Below are 14,954 nucleotides of genomic sequence, written 5' to 3'. Positions count from 1 at the left end.
GTTAGGAATGCATTATTATGGGCTCTGTTTTGGTGTCAACACAATAACAGACTAAAACCTGCTAAATGTAGCACTTTATCATCAGGTTTCTAGTGCAATTATGTGGAAATGACAACCAGCTAAAAACTTGGGTTCTAAATTAAACTGCATAACTTTACCTTTACTTACTTACCCTCAACCATGTACATGCCCCTATTCAGTATTGTGGGTAATGTCAAATTTAATACACATCAACCAGTCACTAGTCAACAACTTCACACATCAACTTCCAGTTGCAGTATCATTGTACTTTCCATAACCTCATTATTCTTTTTGAAATGAGCGCCAAATGCAATGTGGGTTCATCTACTCAACCATCTACTCACCAAGTACGAGAACAGTCTAACTGACATCAAATGCAAATGCAAATACTATACTGTACATATGAGATTAACTACTGGCAGTTGTAACACATATTTTAAGAGAAGTCAATTATAAACTACTTTGAAAATCTATCTGCTTTAGTAGAAGATTCCAATTCGGGCTTTTTGTTCAGTGTATAGTAAAGGTTTTGAAATTATAAAAACAGAAAAAGAGCATCAATTCAGTTTTAATATGCAATACATTTTTAAATTGAAGTAAAACATTATTTAAATTCAATACAACTCATCAAATTTGTAATATAAACTTGAATGCAAATTGGTATAAAAGGGAGTTCCAATGCCCTAATAATGAAGTTTTGTAGATAAAAGGCAATAAGGATCATTAACTTAATATGATCAAATATGAAATATGACATTGTGTTTACAATTTAGCTGTATCTGGCTTATTTCTCTCTGGTGCAAACTGTTCATAAATTATTATTGAGATGATGCTGTCCCCCATAAATGGAAAAGTGCAGGATATTGACATTTTATTAATTTGGAACAAGAATTTATAATGATGTGACATGGCTTAATACTCCTTAGCCAGGTACAGTAACTCTCTTTTCTCTGCAATCACATGGTATTACAGGGCTTCAGGTTCAATTAACATACATTTAATTTGGAATACTAGTTTGTAGTATAGGTAAGTTCTTTTTCATTTGCAAAAAGGGACATCTAGTCAGGGGTAGCATGATCTTTGCAGGGATTGCTTGATTTGTAATTTGAAGTTGTAACAACATTCCATTTGTATGCTATTGAAAATGTACAACCTAAGCAAATCAAATATCATTTTGTGTTACTATTCTGTTTTAATAGGAGACCTGTTCAATCATGGCTGAACCAAATTGCTTAATAGTTTTCCAAAACTACAAAGAACATGAATAACGCTTATCAATTTGAAAAAACAAATAATGTACATGAATACAGTGGTTCAGTTTCACCCTAATTACTTTGTGTTAGTGGTTGGTAATTTTGAATTGGTGTCGATAATATGACATACTTCTCCAGTTCTCCAAAAAAAATAGGAAGATCATCTCATTAATTTCTTCTCTCACTAATTGGTTGTTTTTCTGAGACTATAACTTTAAATCTTTGTAATATTTTACAGGATCAACACACAAGATTAAATTAATCTGCCAACATACTTAACATTCTTTTCTCTGCCAGCTTCTGGCATTTGCCAGATTCATTTATAATTTTTGTTTCACAATAAACCAGTTGTATGGGACATCTTCGCCCTGTGTCTTTAGGAAGTCATTAATCTTTTTTTGATCTAGGTGCAAAAAGAAACATCAGCAAAGTATTAGCGACTTCTTAATATACAAATAAAAAAAAATGGGAAAATCACCCCCTACCCCAGCCGACAAATTAAAAAAACTGACTGAGGCAATCCCCCATTTCTAACATCCTAGTAAAAACACTGCACAACTCATGAATAATTGATGACATAATGTCCTTTCCCATATGATCAATTGTATATCATTATTCACATGAATATTTAACAGTTTAATTCAAGTGGTTTTCCACACTATACTTAATTTTTACATATGTTATCAGAAAAGACTCGTAGATGACCTCGTTCTTTAACATCATAGATGAGCCACTACTTCATCGGCCATGTTAAGGTTAGAAGCATTTGCAAAACGACATTTGACCTAATATTCATGTAAAATAGCTCAATTAAATATTATAACTAGGCTAACCATTATGTTTCAATACATGCCAATAATTAATATCAACACAAATGTCCACAAATCATCTGATCATGCACATTTCAGGGTAACATAGGGATAATTTGACACATTTGTTTACCAGAATAATAACAATATGGGTGCTAAAATATCTGATTGTGACTCATCTGACAAATCTCTCTTGCAAGTTTCCTTCTGTAGTGAGGGTGAGAGATTAAATTTTGAAAAGGAATGGGCTTGAGAAGTTAGCCTATGTTGGCAAAGGCTCTTACTATGTATATCCACCCCCCCCCCCCAAAAAAAACTGTGAAACACTGACCCGTTCTGTGAATTTTGACAGATTATTAACAATATGAACTATACAGTAATGTCACTGAACCCCACATGGAATATTGTTGCTACTGAAAACTAGCTTACTCTAAGATACAGATACATGCAGTAGTCAACAGTATTGTGCCTGGCTAACCATAATTATGATATGATGGTATACATATATAGCAGACACAGTTGTCAACAAAGTTCTTGTTATTGAACTTTTTACTGTCTAGCTTGTGACTAATATGCCTAATATACATGATTACAAATTGAAACTCATGGTTTTAGTAAGTGGAATGCTGGAATGAATGATTAAAAGTAAATGGTCCATTCCATTAATTGAGGTTCCAGTTACTGACATTTTATGTGCCATTTTATGTGCCATATAGTCTTCCATATTGTTATGCTTTTAAGCTTTATGGAAGACTTCCCTCCACTTTGTACTTTTGTGGCAAACAAATAAATAAATAATTAACTAATACTAAAGTCAAACATGGATCCACAATTGATTGAAGGTTTGATAAGACTTCCTGTGATTTAAGCAGATTTTTCTACCTTGCATCGTCTTTGAGGTTCCTGTGATGTATTTCCTTCTCATGGTTCTTTTCCCATATGGTATACTTCCTTACTGTAAGAAATAATATCATATCACATCAAATAGTAGAAGGTACTCAGTACTAGTAAATCACAGTGAAAACTTACAAAAAACACAAACTATTTTGAACTGACGTACAAGTGACCCTTGATACAATCTATACTCTCCTGCACTTCCATGAACAGGTATCTCTACACATGGAAGCACTTTCTATAACTAAAATGTCATGATTACTATAATTGCCCAAATTCATGCAAAAGCATTCAGCTTTGATATTATATGATATCACAATGCACAAGTGCTTCATCTGTCCCCACAAAGAGAGACACTGAACAGACACGGACCCATATTTAAGTGATCTTCAGCAGACCACAATAAGAGCTGGGGTGGAGTCTAGAGTAATATCTATTTGCTAGAATTGAATGTGTAGGAAAATTCTTCTTGACAAACCATCCCTGGTATTGTTGTACCACAACCACTTTGGGGTTGATTGGTCAAGATGCCCAAACAAACAATAATTTTGGCATCGGTGGGTAAGAATGAAGTACAACTGGTAGTCTGGTAACCAGTGAGATTTGGCCAAATCTTTATCCTTATATCACTATGTGTAGAGAACCATATGATGGTAAACTATGTTCACAGTGTTTCAAAATTACAATTTCAGAGCACCAGATTGGGATTGAATGTCCATACAACAAACAACCACCAGTCATTGCCTATCAGTTGTTAGCAGTGGAAGACTAAACCCTAATGAGCAGCACTGCTAAAATATACTTTGCATGTGAAGAAATGATATGTGATCTAAAAATAATTGAGTAAACATAAAAGGAATTAACATAAATACTTCCATCCCTCCTATATATAAATTTTTGCTTTAATGCAAATGGTAGAGATTGCAGTCCATACCTTTTTGACCCTTTGAAGTGTTGCGACGGTTGCAAACAGGGATATGATCTTCATCTCCATCACTCTCCTCATTAGTTGTTACAGCTAAAATTCAAAACAGAAGACAGAGCTGGTTTACAGCATTATATAAAACAATATACTGGCAAGATAGTCAGAAATGCATGTTATTTGCTTATATATTTATGATCAATATCAATTTTATGTTTTCATTCCAATATTTAGCAAGTATGCCCAATACAGCAGAACTTTGTCATGTGATTGTTTATCAATTGATATGCCACGTCAAGACCAGCTGTTGCACATAGGTGTAAACAGGTAAATCTTACTTTCCTTAACAATGCATTCAATTTGCTGTAACAATTGAGTGGAATATATGGTGTAATTATAATAGCACCCATACTACCTTGATTTGTCTCCACCTCTCCCCCACAATTTTTTCCAACATGGGTTAGCCATATCCATAACATAACATTCTTCATTCAATTAATTTCCAAATGAATAAAGACATTCCAAATGCAATGATCATGTCACAAGTTGAAATATTTTAATGAAAAGAATATTAAAAATGTGGATAATTCACATTGGAGCTTCATGGTGGAATGTTGGCTTAAGTCAAAAGTAAAGGCAATTGATTCCACTGGTCCAATTTAATGAAAAATGATGGTACAATTGCTCATACAAATTCAACAAAGCATTACAGTATGTATCATGTACACAGTAATAGATGCATGTAGACATACACATGCAAAATGCTTCAGACAAGTGACAGCCTACAGTACAGTACAGTATATAATAAATATAGATCTGAAATGCTCTTAGTTTAATAATATTCTTTCATACCTGTAAAATTGTGCTTCCCGTTAAGAAATACAAAAAGCAATTTTACACTCTAAGATTTTTCTGCAAGTGCATCTTTTTGTTTTTATCAAATCTATTGTGGCCCTTGCTCACACATCTCTGGTCTGTGTAATGTTCCACTGGGACAAGTCCAAATTTTCCAAATCAATTATCAATAACTTTCTAAGTGTGTAGTGTACTTGATATGAAGCTGTTGAAAGTTTAAAATCTGTTCAGTTATTCAATGTATACTAGGTTGCTGCATGAATAAGGAAGAATTTTCCTTAACCTATTCTCACATGTCCAAAAAAAAAGGACGGACTGCCTTCAGTTGACTATTCACACCATGCGCATGAATCTGTCTTGAATAGGTTTGTTCATTGTACAAATCAACAAAACACTCATTGCTGCAGGAATATAGCTCTCGAAAGTTATTGTACAAATCTCACAGCCCCACACTGAGACGTACCTACTGTACCACAGGTACAAGTACCATCGATAAACAGCTCTCTAAACCACCATGCAACAGCTCAAACAATTTGTTTGTTTCCTTTTGACAGATGAGATCAAAACCTATGTTCAGTTTTCCCCCTTAACACAGAATCCCACCATGCATACAGCCTCACACAGGTCTAAACAAAAAATAGAAGTTTCAGAGCACAAGTAAAGCAGGTTGGAAGTGAAAGTCCTAATAAAAAAAAACAATGCTAATTGCCCATTAGGTGTTGTGGGTGGATAAAACTACATGCTTATACCTCTGATAAGTAGTAAAGTTGTAAAGTTCTGTATTTTGTCAGGGAGTGTCACTACTCAACAAGCCCCATAGGGTTTTTAGTACACTTCCTTTCACAGGTTTTGGTTCATATCTCCTATGTTGTTATATCATACTTATGTTATAAAACAATATAAATGAAATGAAAAAATGAAAGAAGCACTTCAAAAATATAGTTGCTCTAAAAATTACTTTATGTGTGAAATAAGAATAAGCAAGTTACTAGGTATTAGACACATTCATCTACTTCTCTCCTGTATATGTGTACTATTAATTGTGGTTTCAATGCAAATGGCAGAGATTGCAGTCCATACCTTGTTGACCCTTTGAAGTGTTGTGACGTTTGCAAACAGGGACATGATCTTCATCTCCATCACTCTCCTCATAACTTGTTACAGCTAAAATTCAAAGCAGAAGACAGAGCTGGTATAGAGCATTATATAAAACAATATACTGACAAGATAGTCAGAATAACGCATGCTACTTGCTCAAGTTCCTTCAAGACAGTTGAGTAAATATGATGGGTGAAAACAGTAATAGAGGGTAGAGCAGGTAACTATGATAATGGAATTAGATGAAAAGCAGGACTGCATTGAAAAGCTATGAAGAAGGAGAGGGACAAACAGTAGTTGAAACTGGTTGGAAAAGCCTTAGGGGTTGAGTTCATTATAATAAGCACTTCACTTTTATCATGCCATACTCAATGGTATCAATCCTAAAATACAGTATTACAAAATGGGGTCTATGGCCTCAGCTACTCTACCCCATCCTTTTTCCTCATGGTACACCTTTTCCCTCTTCAGAGCTTCCTTGTGGGAAATTAGCTCCCCACAATATTCTACTAGGAACTCCCCTATGATGAACTTCCTATGTGCAATACCTGTACTCCATAACCTGTAACCACAAAATATGCAGTTACAGTTGGTCAAGTTAATATCATTTTCTGGCCATCATAGTACTCACAATAATATGAGAGTTGATTACAACATGTAATTGACATTTAAAGGCATTCACAAGTAAAAGCCCTGTCAACCTAATAATTTGGAGACATTCTTGAATCATCTCTTGTACCTCCAGGTTTACGTTATAGTTTGTACCCATGCAATATGACATAAACCTACATGAATGACCCATTTTCAATTATTGTTTGTACCTGTAGCTGATTTAAAATGATCTTGTGCAACAACACTTAAATAACTAATGACATAATGTGTTGTCCTACCTTACACTATCAACTACTAGTTTGTACCAAGTAATCTATGTAATATATCATGCTTGCAAAATATTGGAAAGATAAACTATTGGAAGACCTAACGATAGGGCTCATTTGCGATTCAAGACCAACATAAATTTGAGTCTGATGCTAACATAGTGCCCTTCATGTACAGTATTATCATGTTTATAAGCACACATGTACAGTAGTACATAGGCTATCTGACTGATTTAAATTGGTGGCACCACTAGTATGAGATTTTGCCATGTACTATATAAATTCTTGTTAAAGTATAGCTTCATACCAAATATTATGCAAATCATTTGCATAGGATCATGCCAAATTAAATTGAAATTTTACATTAAGCCCCACATTAAAGGGAGCAGCTGCACAATGCACATATCTACTACCCCTGACCAACATGTATACATTTACTGCAATACAACATGTTTAAAGCATATATTATTACCATTCACAACACTGTTCGTCAAATACTGTGAATAATTCAAAAAGCTCAACTAACATACACACCAGTGCTGTTGTACAGTATTTGAGACAAATTTAGACTCAACAATAAAGTCATCAATAAACTGGACTAAAAATCCCCATTTATCAACATTGTTAGTACATTAGTGAAAAGCCTTTTTTAATGGCCCCAAACTTCTCTTTACACGACATCTAAGTTGCATCGGTTAGAAAAATATCATAAAATTATAATGCTTTTGCAATAAACATTTCATGGTGCAAGAGCGGATTTAAAACAGCGGAACTACTTTCAAAGCACTGAAACATCCACATAGGCACTAATTTTTATTTTCTGGAGGTATAGACCCAACCATGCACGCATCGCCTGACGTTAGGCTACTTCTGGGCTCGGTCTAGCGAAAGGAGGATCACCCGGATCGAATGTTTGGCTCATCGCTTTGATAAGGCGTCATACTGAAGACAACATACTGAAGACAAAAGTTTGAACTTTGCATCAAGATGGCTTAACTTAGTTCAAGACATACCTTTAGTTGCCACCTGAGGCTTGAAGTTAGATTTGCAAAGAAAATCATAGGAATATTTCCACTCCCAGAGATGACAACCCTGAGGATCAGAGACCAGACCAGAGCTGATGTTTATTTTTTTACCAGTGGTTTTAAATATTTGTGTAACTTTTTGATGTGCAATTGGCAATTTAATTGGTGAGTGAAACCATGCTGTCTCCATTTTTTTTACTCTCCCCAATGAGATCAAAGCATAACCGTGCCATAAAGTATTATTTTAAGCAAGTGTTGTAATAATATTGTAGGGTAAGTGTATCCTAACCCAGTAATGTTACTAAAAAATTAAGTCCCGATCGAACAACAATTGCATTTATTTTTACTGGGCCCTAGTTGCTATCGTATCACTTCCCAATCCCATACTGTGCAGATATATTCTACACTATAGGGCAGCTGGTCAAGTGCTGTACTGTACCTTACTAGCTTCACTGTTTTACCTCTGTTCGCCTGTCCTGCCCCTTCAATCAATTTTCACCGCCCAGTCCCCCATTCATTAGCCCTTATATTTGTACTTCCCTGTCGCCAACTCCATAGGTTTATTTTTTTCTTGCTAAATTCCACAGTTCACTATTCACTATTTTTATGCGCATATCGTAAGCCTGTTTGAACTTCAGAGTTTTAAACTACACATGCGCAAAGCCTCAAAACCTGATCCAATATTTACCCTGGGCTCTTTGCAGTGTCTGTAAACAACCAGCTCCACAAAAATTACAGTTACCCAGGGATAGGCTATATCAATAACTTTCTACGAAATATGCATTAAAAAAATCCTTTAAATTTGACAATGCAGGAAGTTCAGTAATTTACCCAGGAACCTGTTTTAAAAATTACCAAATTTATTGTATGCATGGTTCACCACATATAAGCATATTCTGAAAATTTTAGTTGAATTGCTTCACAACTGGTCTGATTTTCATTGTGAATTGATTCCCAATGGGTTTGAAATATTCACTAGAAATGCCAGTTGTTGCATCTGTACCTGTACTTGAAGTTCCTCTTTTGCATAAAAAAAGGTTGGTAGATTAGAAACTAGAAAGGGAAATTGTGAACCCCCTTTAGAGTTGTATATTCAACCTCAACCATTGACAACTAGAGTGATTCAAATGAAAACAAGTCACATTTTTTAACAAGCAGATTTGAGAGCTATGAAATTCATTCAGTTGCACGCACTGATCAAGGTTTTCAACTCAAAATGGGATGTTTAGATTTGCAGCTACAGCAAGGGGCGGGTCCATTCTTTATTAATTTATAATATAAGACTATCATGATATTCCACCCAGTAATGCAATATCTGCCAGAAGTATTTGTTCACAAGCAGAAGATATTTATTGTGTAATGGATTGTTCAGGAATGTTTTGCCAAAACCAAATAGTGGATAAAGTCATGTGTATTATGTGTACAGAAGCAGTTTAAATGGCATAGTTTGTATATAGGTTATAATAAAGGGTTAGCCTGTCATTTTCTATGAGTTACTGTGTATGTACATTACCAAAAATGTTATTTACATGTATGCCTTTAATGAAAAAATATAGGAGTTTCATATTGTAGCTACTGTAGGCCTTTTCTTCATAATAGTACCAACCATTGGCAAATGTGTTTCACATTGTAGGAAAGAAATACTTTTTTTGAGATGTGCAGATGAGTTTTTGCATCTCTCAAATGTTTCATATTGATAGGTCAGTATATACCTTTTAAAAAACATGTGTAGATTTATTTTGGTGTGATGTAGCATAAAATTTGCAACTTGTGGATTTGGCCAACAATTTACTCAGCGATTAAATTTAAATTTATAGTGGATATTAGTGAAATTACTAGTGATTGCTCGAAAAGATTGGAGAGTTGCAAGCAAATCTGCCAAACCAGTGGTGACATGTGAATACAAGGGGTTGACAGCACCAAAATTAATGCATGTAACTTTTGACTGCATGTTACTTAAATAGCTTACATGTGTGTGCGCACGTGTGCATGCACACATGTAAGCTATGTGTGAATACATGTGCATGCAAGTAAAATATTCAGTGTCCCGAAATGGCCTACATAAACAAAACCCAGGAGTAACTTTGAAAACACCCTTTTTGTATTTTTCACTTGTGGTGCAGGTAATGATTTGTTTGTGCAGGTAATTTTTGTTTAACCTACATGCACATGTGCATGTACAATTTTTTTTTTGTAATTGGAACATTGGTTGACAGTCACCAGTTTATTACACCTCTGTTTATAGCTCCATGATTACACATTCAAGAAAGAAAACAGCCTCAGGCCATACCAATTACAGGTCACTACATCAAACCACTATACATCTGTTGCATTCAATTCAATACTATGAATGCCATAATATATTGACAAATCCCAAGACTTCTAGTCATTAAAGTTACAGTAAATTCATCAAATCTTTGACATGGCAATGTGTGCACCTAAACAATGGCAGTGAGGGAAGATCTCACCATGAAATGTATAAATGTCCCAATCCACCAACTCACATATCCATGAATGTAAACACCTGTTCCAACATGCATGACCATAAACATAATACTTTTTATAGAACAGGTTTAGCAGATGACTCTTTAGTTCTGTTTCTCGATAGACATAAATTTGGCATCCTAATAACCACATCTTAGATAACAATTATTTTACCTCTGTGTGAAAGCATCCGTGACTAAAACAGCTATGTAAATTAGTGTACTGGTTTCATCTTAACAAGTTATACGTGCTGGGCAGAAGAGCAATAGAGACAGAAATTGCCCTAGGATTGATTACAGATAAAAGATAAAAGTGAATCTGTGTAAGAATGGCACTGTATACTGCGTGGCACAGTGCAGCACAGTGTAACAGGAACTGGAATAGATACTTACAGTTGGAGTAGTTTTATGTGGTTCGAGTTAGTGTTAATATTTACTAACAGCTGTATGCCGTTCTATGCCATATACTGTGTAAGGTGGGAGAGGGAAGGGGAAAGGGTAACTACAATGTTCGCTCTACATTAGCAACATAGGTCTCTGCAGGTTGATATGTACATATGCTTTTACTTTAACCTTTGATTTGGTCCATGACACTTGCATTTAATAATTTATGTGTAGTGGATTATGTGCAAAGACTTGATGCGTCAAGTATAGTAATGCTCAGTTAACAGAGACAGCAAATGAATATACTGTTATCAGTGTTCTTTCTGACAAAGTAATCTTGAATTTCAAGGTAATGATTCTCATGTCTGCTTAAATGGTAGAATACTGTACCTAGTTTTGCAGATACTTTTCTAGGACTTATATTCCGAGAGCACCATTGGTATTCATGTGTAGCATTACCTATGGAAAATGGTGACATATTTTTAGTGTGTTTCACAAAACATGAGTCTTGAAAGTAGAATGCATAAATATGCTATTGTTTAAGTGTAAAATACATTTTAAAAATTTAAGGGTTGGAACAGCCCTTTTCCTTTCATTTACATCAAACCTCTCATTGACCAAAAATCTTTCACTTGTATTCTTTTTTATCATATGCTTTTTATATTCATGATGTAAGATCCTTTTATAATGAAATTTGTTTGATGTAACTTTGATGTTTACCTACTTCACAAGTTAAAGAGAAATTTGTTCAAAACTTTCTCAAGGCAAGAGGGATGTTATGAAGTGATATTCTACACCCCCCTCCCATGTACTTAAAGTTCTTATCAAACAAGATTATTTATTCCTTTGCACTATTGACCTTCAACTTTCCCCTTCTAGGGTAGGGTACTACAGTTCCCAAAATTATAGATATACTTTAGAAATTGTTCTGTCCATTTCCCAGATGTATACAGTACTGTAAGGAAGGTTCAGACAAGGAAAATCAACTAAAAATTAGGATAAAGAGTTGTTTTCATTCTCACTTTGTGATATTTGGACCAGCGAAGACTAGAGAATACCCAGAGTTTTAGCAACTGCCTAAAACTGTATGATCTGATCTTTTATTTACGTCAATGAGTTTCATTCAATCTGGGATCAAACAATATAAGAGAAAACTAATTAATGATAGCCTTTAAACTTTGTTTCTAAACAGATATGCTTGAATTACAAAAAGAAAAAAAAACAACCCATAATCAATGCATCTAATCAATGCATATACATATACATACATAAACAGAATAATTTGAATTCGCGCAAGTGAACCCTGCACTACATTAGATCGAAAAAGACGTGCAATTAAACCAAACTAAACATACTGAATTTCCCGTTACTTCTACATAAAATATCAATACAAAAACAACAACTTACTTCTTTGGCAGTATACTAAAATCACACGCTATAATAACTTCAGACTATCAAGCTTTCCTGAGAAAAAACGGTTAATAGTTCTTACAGTAAACAAATCGACCGTGAAGGAATGTCGTAATTGTTTCCTGAGCGTGACCGGAAATTAAATGCTAAAATATGATAAATGAAAAGGTTAAATAGAACTGAAGCGTGCAGTAATCCCGACTGCTCGCAACATCATTCATCAGTGATAAATTTGAAAATGTTCTTTCTGTTCAACATTAGGGTATATTGAACCAGTCACTGTTGAGATGCACATCATGTGTCCGTCCAAGCTTTTACAATTTTGGGATTGTTTTTCTTGGGATTTATTATTTCTGGAAAGTTAGCAGAATCAATCAGACATATCAATTCCTTTCTTTCTAAAATGCACACTAAACATCCTTCAAAATAGCCCTCTTACTGACCGACGCGTATGACTCATCACCTGGACCGAAAATCCTGTGGCTCTGTGCGGACAAGTTGGTTGAACTATTCCATTCATCAGAGGGGGTCTTAAACAGTGTTTCTATAATTAGGATTGCATTAGATAAGTTAATTGGTAATTACTTGCTTCAACATTTAATGATGCATATTCTACGGTCATTTTCTTTGAAATAATATTAAGTTCGATATAATATGACGTTTTGAAAGCGAATCTCGGCTGTGGCGTTGTAGGTGAACACTGTGCATTGTGTGGCTGTACCCTATTGCAGAGTACAGGATACACATATTACGTAACGGCGTGCCCACCGAAGAAAGCGTAACTTGTATTTTTCTAAGAAGATATTCGATTGGATTGTACTTGGTCCGATTGAAGATAGTGACCAATGAAAATGAATTTAACATCAATTTAAAGTTATTATATATAAAGAAAAAATACTTCCCAAAACCGTTTGAACTAAATTTGTCAATGAATATTCAAGAAGAAGGTTACGCAAAGTACGGCTATCAAATGGTGATTTTCTTCAGTATTTACTGTGTGTTATCAATGAGGGTTTTGAGTTTGATATTTATTAACCTTGCATCGTAAATCACCCAAGTCCGGTGGAATTTTAAACTGTATTGTTAAGAAAAGAACAGAACTTGAGAGACAACACATTTCTCTGTTTAGTGCAGTTTGAACTAAGTTTTTTCGGTATAAACTTTTCACATATATGGCTGTAGGAAAATGGTCTATATGGTTAAGTCATAGGCCTAAAACTGTGGCGGTCGAACTCAGTTCGGGTGCCGCACAGGGAATGGCGCTGAGGAATTGATATGCTTACAATGGTTGCTATGGGTATGATTTAATGAATTGTGTGTAATCAGTATCTTGAAAAAATTTTACAAAGGACTTTATTGAACTTTTGTATTACAGAAAAAAATGATTTGTGTTGTCAATGGAACTCTTTGATCATTTTTTTTGAGTGGGACTTCTTGGAGCATTATAATAAATTTCCCCCGCGGGCAGCGATAATGCCATATTTTTCCAAGCTTACAGGTGGTATTTGCCACATAGGCCAATAGTATTGGTGGTATTGTTAACAGGTGATTTGAATTAGTGCTTTCAGAGAAATCCCAAGATAAATGTTTTGTTGCAATTAATGACCTTTTTTTCCATACAAAATGCAGTAGGCACTAGGACTTTATAATTAGGCTAGTCCAAAATCGGTCAAATAATGAATCATTGTTTATCAATGAAGCTCAACCTAGCTCAAATATATATTCATATGAGTGCTCAGCAAAAAGGAAAACAAAATTGTGAAAAAACCTATCCATACTCCAAACACAACTCTCTTCTAAGTTTCTGAAGCCCTGACGCGAAACGTTTGGAATTGCCCTAGTACTACCAAGTACTAGGCTAATAGTAATACACGATAATATCAATTAGGCTTATGATAGGCATAGTTACGTTTTAACTAAGTTAGGCCTAACGTTATGCACAGCCTATAGACCTAACCAGCTGGCGTAATTAGGAGAAAGCCATAAATAATAGCCAAGGAGAGTGTGCTTCGAAAATATAATACGGCCGCTTATGCCATTAAATGAACTACACAAATAGTTAACTTACCGTTCTTCCCGCGCCGTGTGACTCGCACATCTGCATTTGGATGAACTGTATCTAGGCATATACTCGATAGGCTAGCTAGGCACGATCGAGGTTCGCGTACGTACGTATAGCTGTACTGCGCGAAGAGCGTAACGTTATAGAGGGCCGGCTTCTCTTCGGTGCAATAAGATACCGTGCAATACAATATTGGCAATATATCTTCATTTTCGCGATTCATTGCTTAAAAGAGGCTAATATATTTTTCCTTTGGGTAATATGTTTAAAAGGGTGATTTTATAATAAACATATACATATCGATTTTCATTTTAAAGGCCATAATCAAAATGTTGCCGAAAGTGCTGTTTTTAACACACGCACATATAGCCATATCAGAATGCCCATCTTCAATGCTTTCTAATTTACCTAGTTTTTAATTAATCTTTATAAATCTTAATAGAAACGAAAATTTTTCAACCCCCCTTGACTCGCTTCCAACAATATTTGCAGAATGTAACTCTATCGTTCCAATTTAAAAGGAGGAACTTAGGGCGACAGTATATATGTCGCCCTAAGTCAAATGGTGCCCTAAGTGCTATTTTTTTCACATGAAGTGTTGCCTAACGGTCGGATTTATATATATATATATATATATATATATATATATATATATATATATATATATATATATATATATATATATATATATATATATATATAAAGATAAAGATATATATATATATAGATATATATATATATATATATATATATATATACATACATATACATACATATATACATATATATAAATACAGTGGTTTACGGCGTATGGCACTTAATGATGGTGAGATTGGGCATGCTTCCGGTAAGCCAACCGA

At 34.6% G+C, this 14,954-nt stretch overlaps 1 protein-coding gene across 5 annotated transcripts; it reads right to left on the bottom strand.

Moving 5' to 3' along the window:
• Window positions 1-523: 523 nt before the first annotated feature.
• LOC139973185 (uncharacterized) lies at window positions 524-14,563 on the bottom strand. Of its 5 annotated transcripts, XR_011795159.1 has the most exons (6): window positions 12,030-14,094; window positions 7,744-7,822; window positions 5,835-5,918; window positions 3,912-3,995; window positions 2,966-3,038; window positions 524-1,677 (listed from the first exon to the last, which is right to left on the bottom strand). XR_011795159.1 is itself a non-coding variant. In XM_071979681.1 (5 exons), exons 1-5 carry the CDS (start codon window positions 14,315-14,317, stop codon window positions 1,662-1,664), a joined length of 474 nt encoding a protein of 157 aa, XP_071835782.1. In that variant the 5' UTR covers window positions 14,318-14,543; the 3' UTR covers window positions 524-1,661. The 5 variants fall into 5 exon arrangements, 3 of the variants coding, with proteins under 3 accessions (XP_071835782.1, XP_071835784.1, XP_071835783.1); XR_011795158.1 differs by lacking the exon at window positions 7,744-7,822 and having other exon boundaries at window positions 12,030-13,379; XM_071979681.1 differs by lacking the exons at window positions 7,744-7,822; window positions 12,030-14,094 and adding an exon at window positions 14,101-14,543.
• Window positions 14,564-14,954: the final 391 nt, after the last annotated feature.

The sequence above is a fragment of the Apostichopus japonicus genome, chromosome 9, assembly GCF_037975245.1.
Source record: "Apostichopus japonicus isolate 1M-3 chromosome 9, ASM3797524v1, whole genome shotgun sequence".
NCBI classification, from domain to species: Eukaryota; Metazoa; Echinodermata; class Holothuroidea; order Aspidochirotida; family Stichopodidae; genus Apostichopus; species Apostichopus japonicus.
The sequence above is the reverse complement of the archived record's forward strand: the minus strand, read 5'-3'. Positions and strand labels throughout refer to the sequence as shown.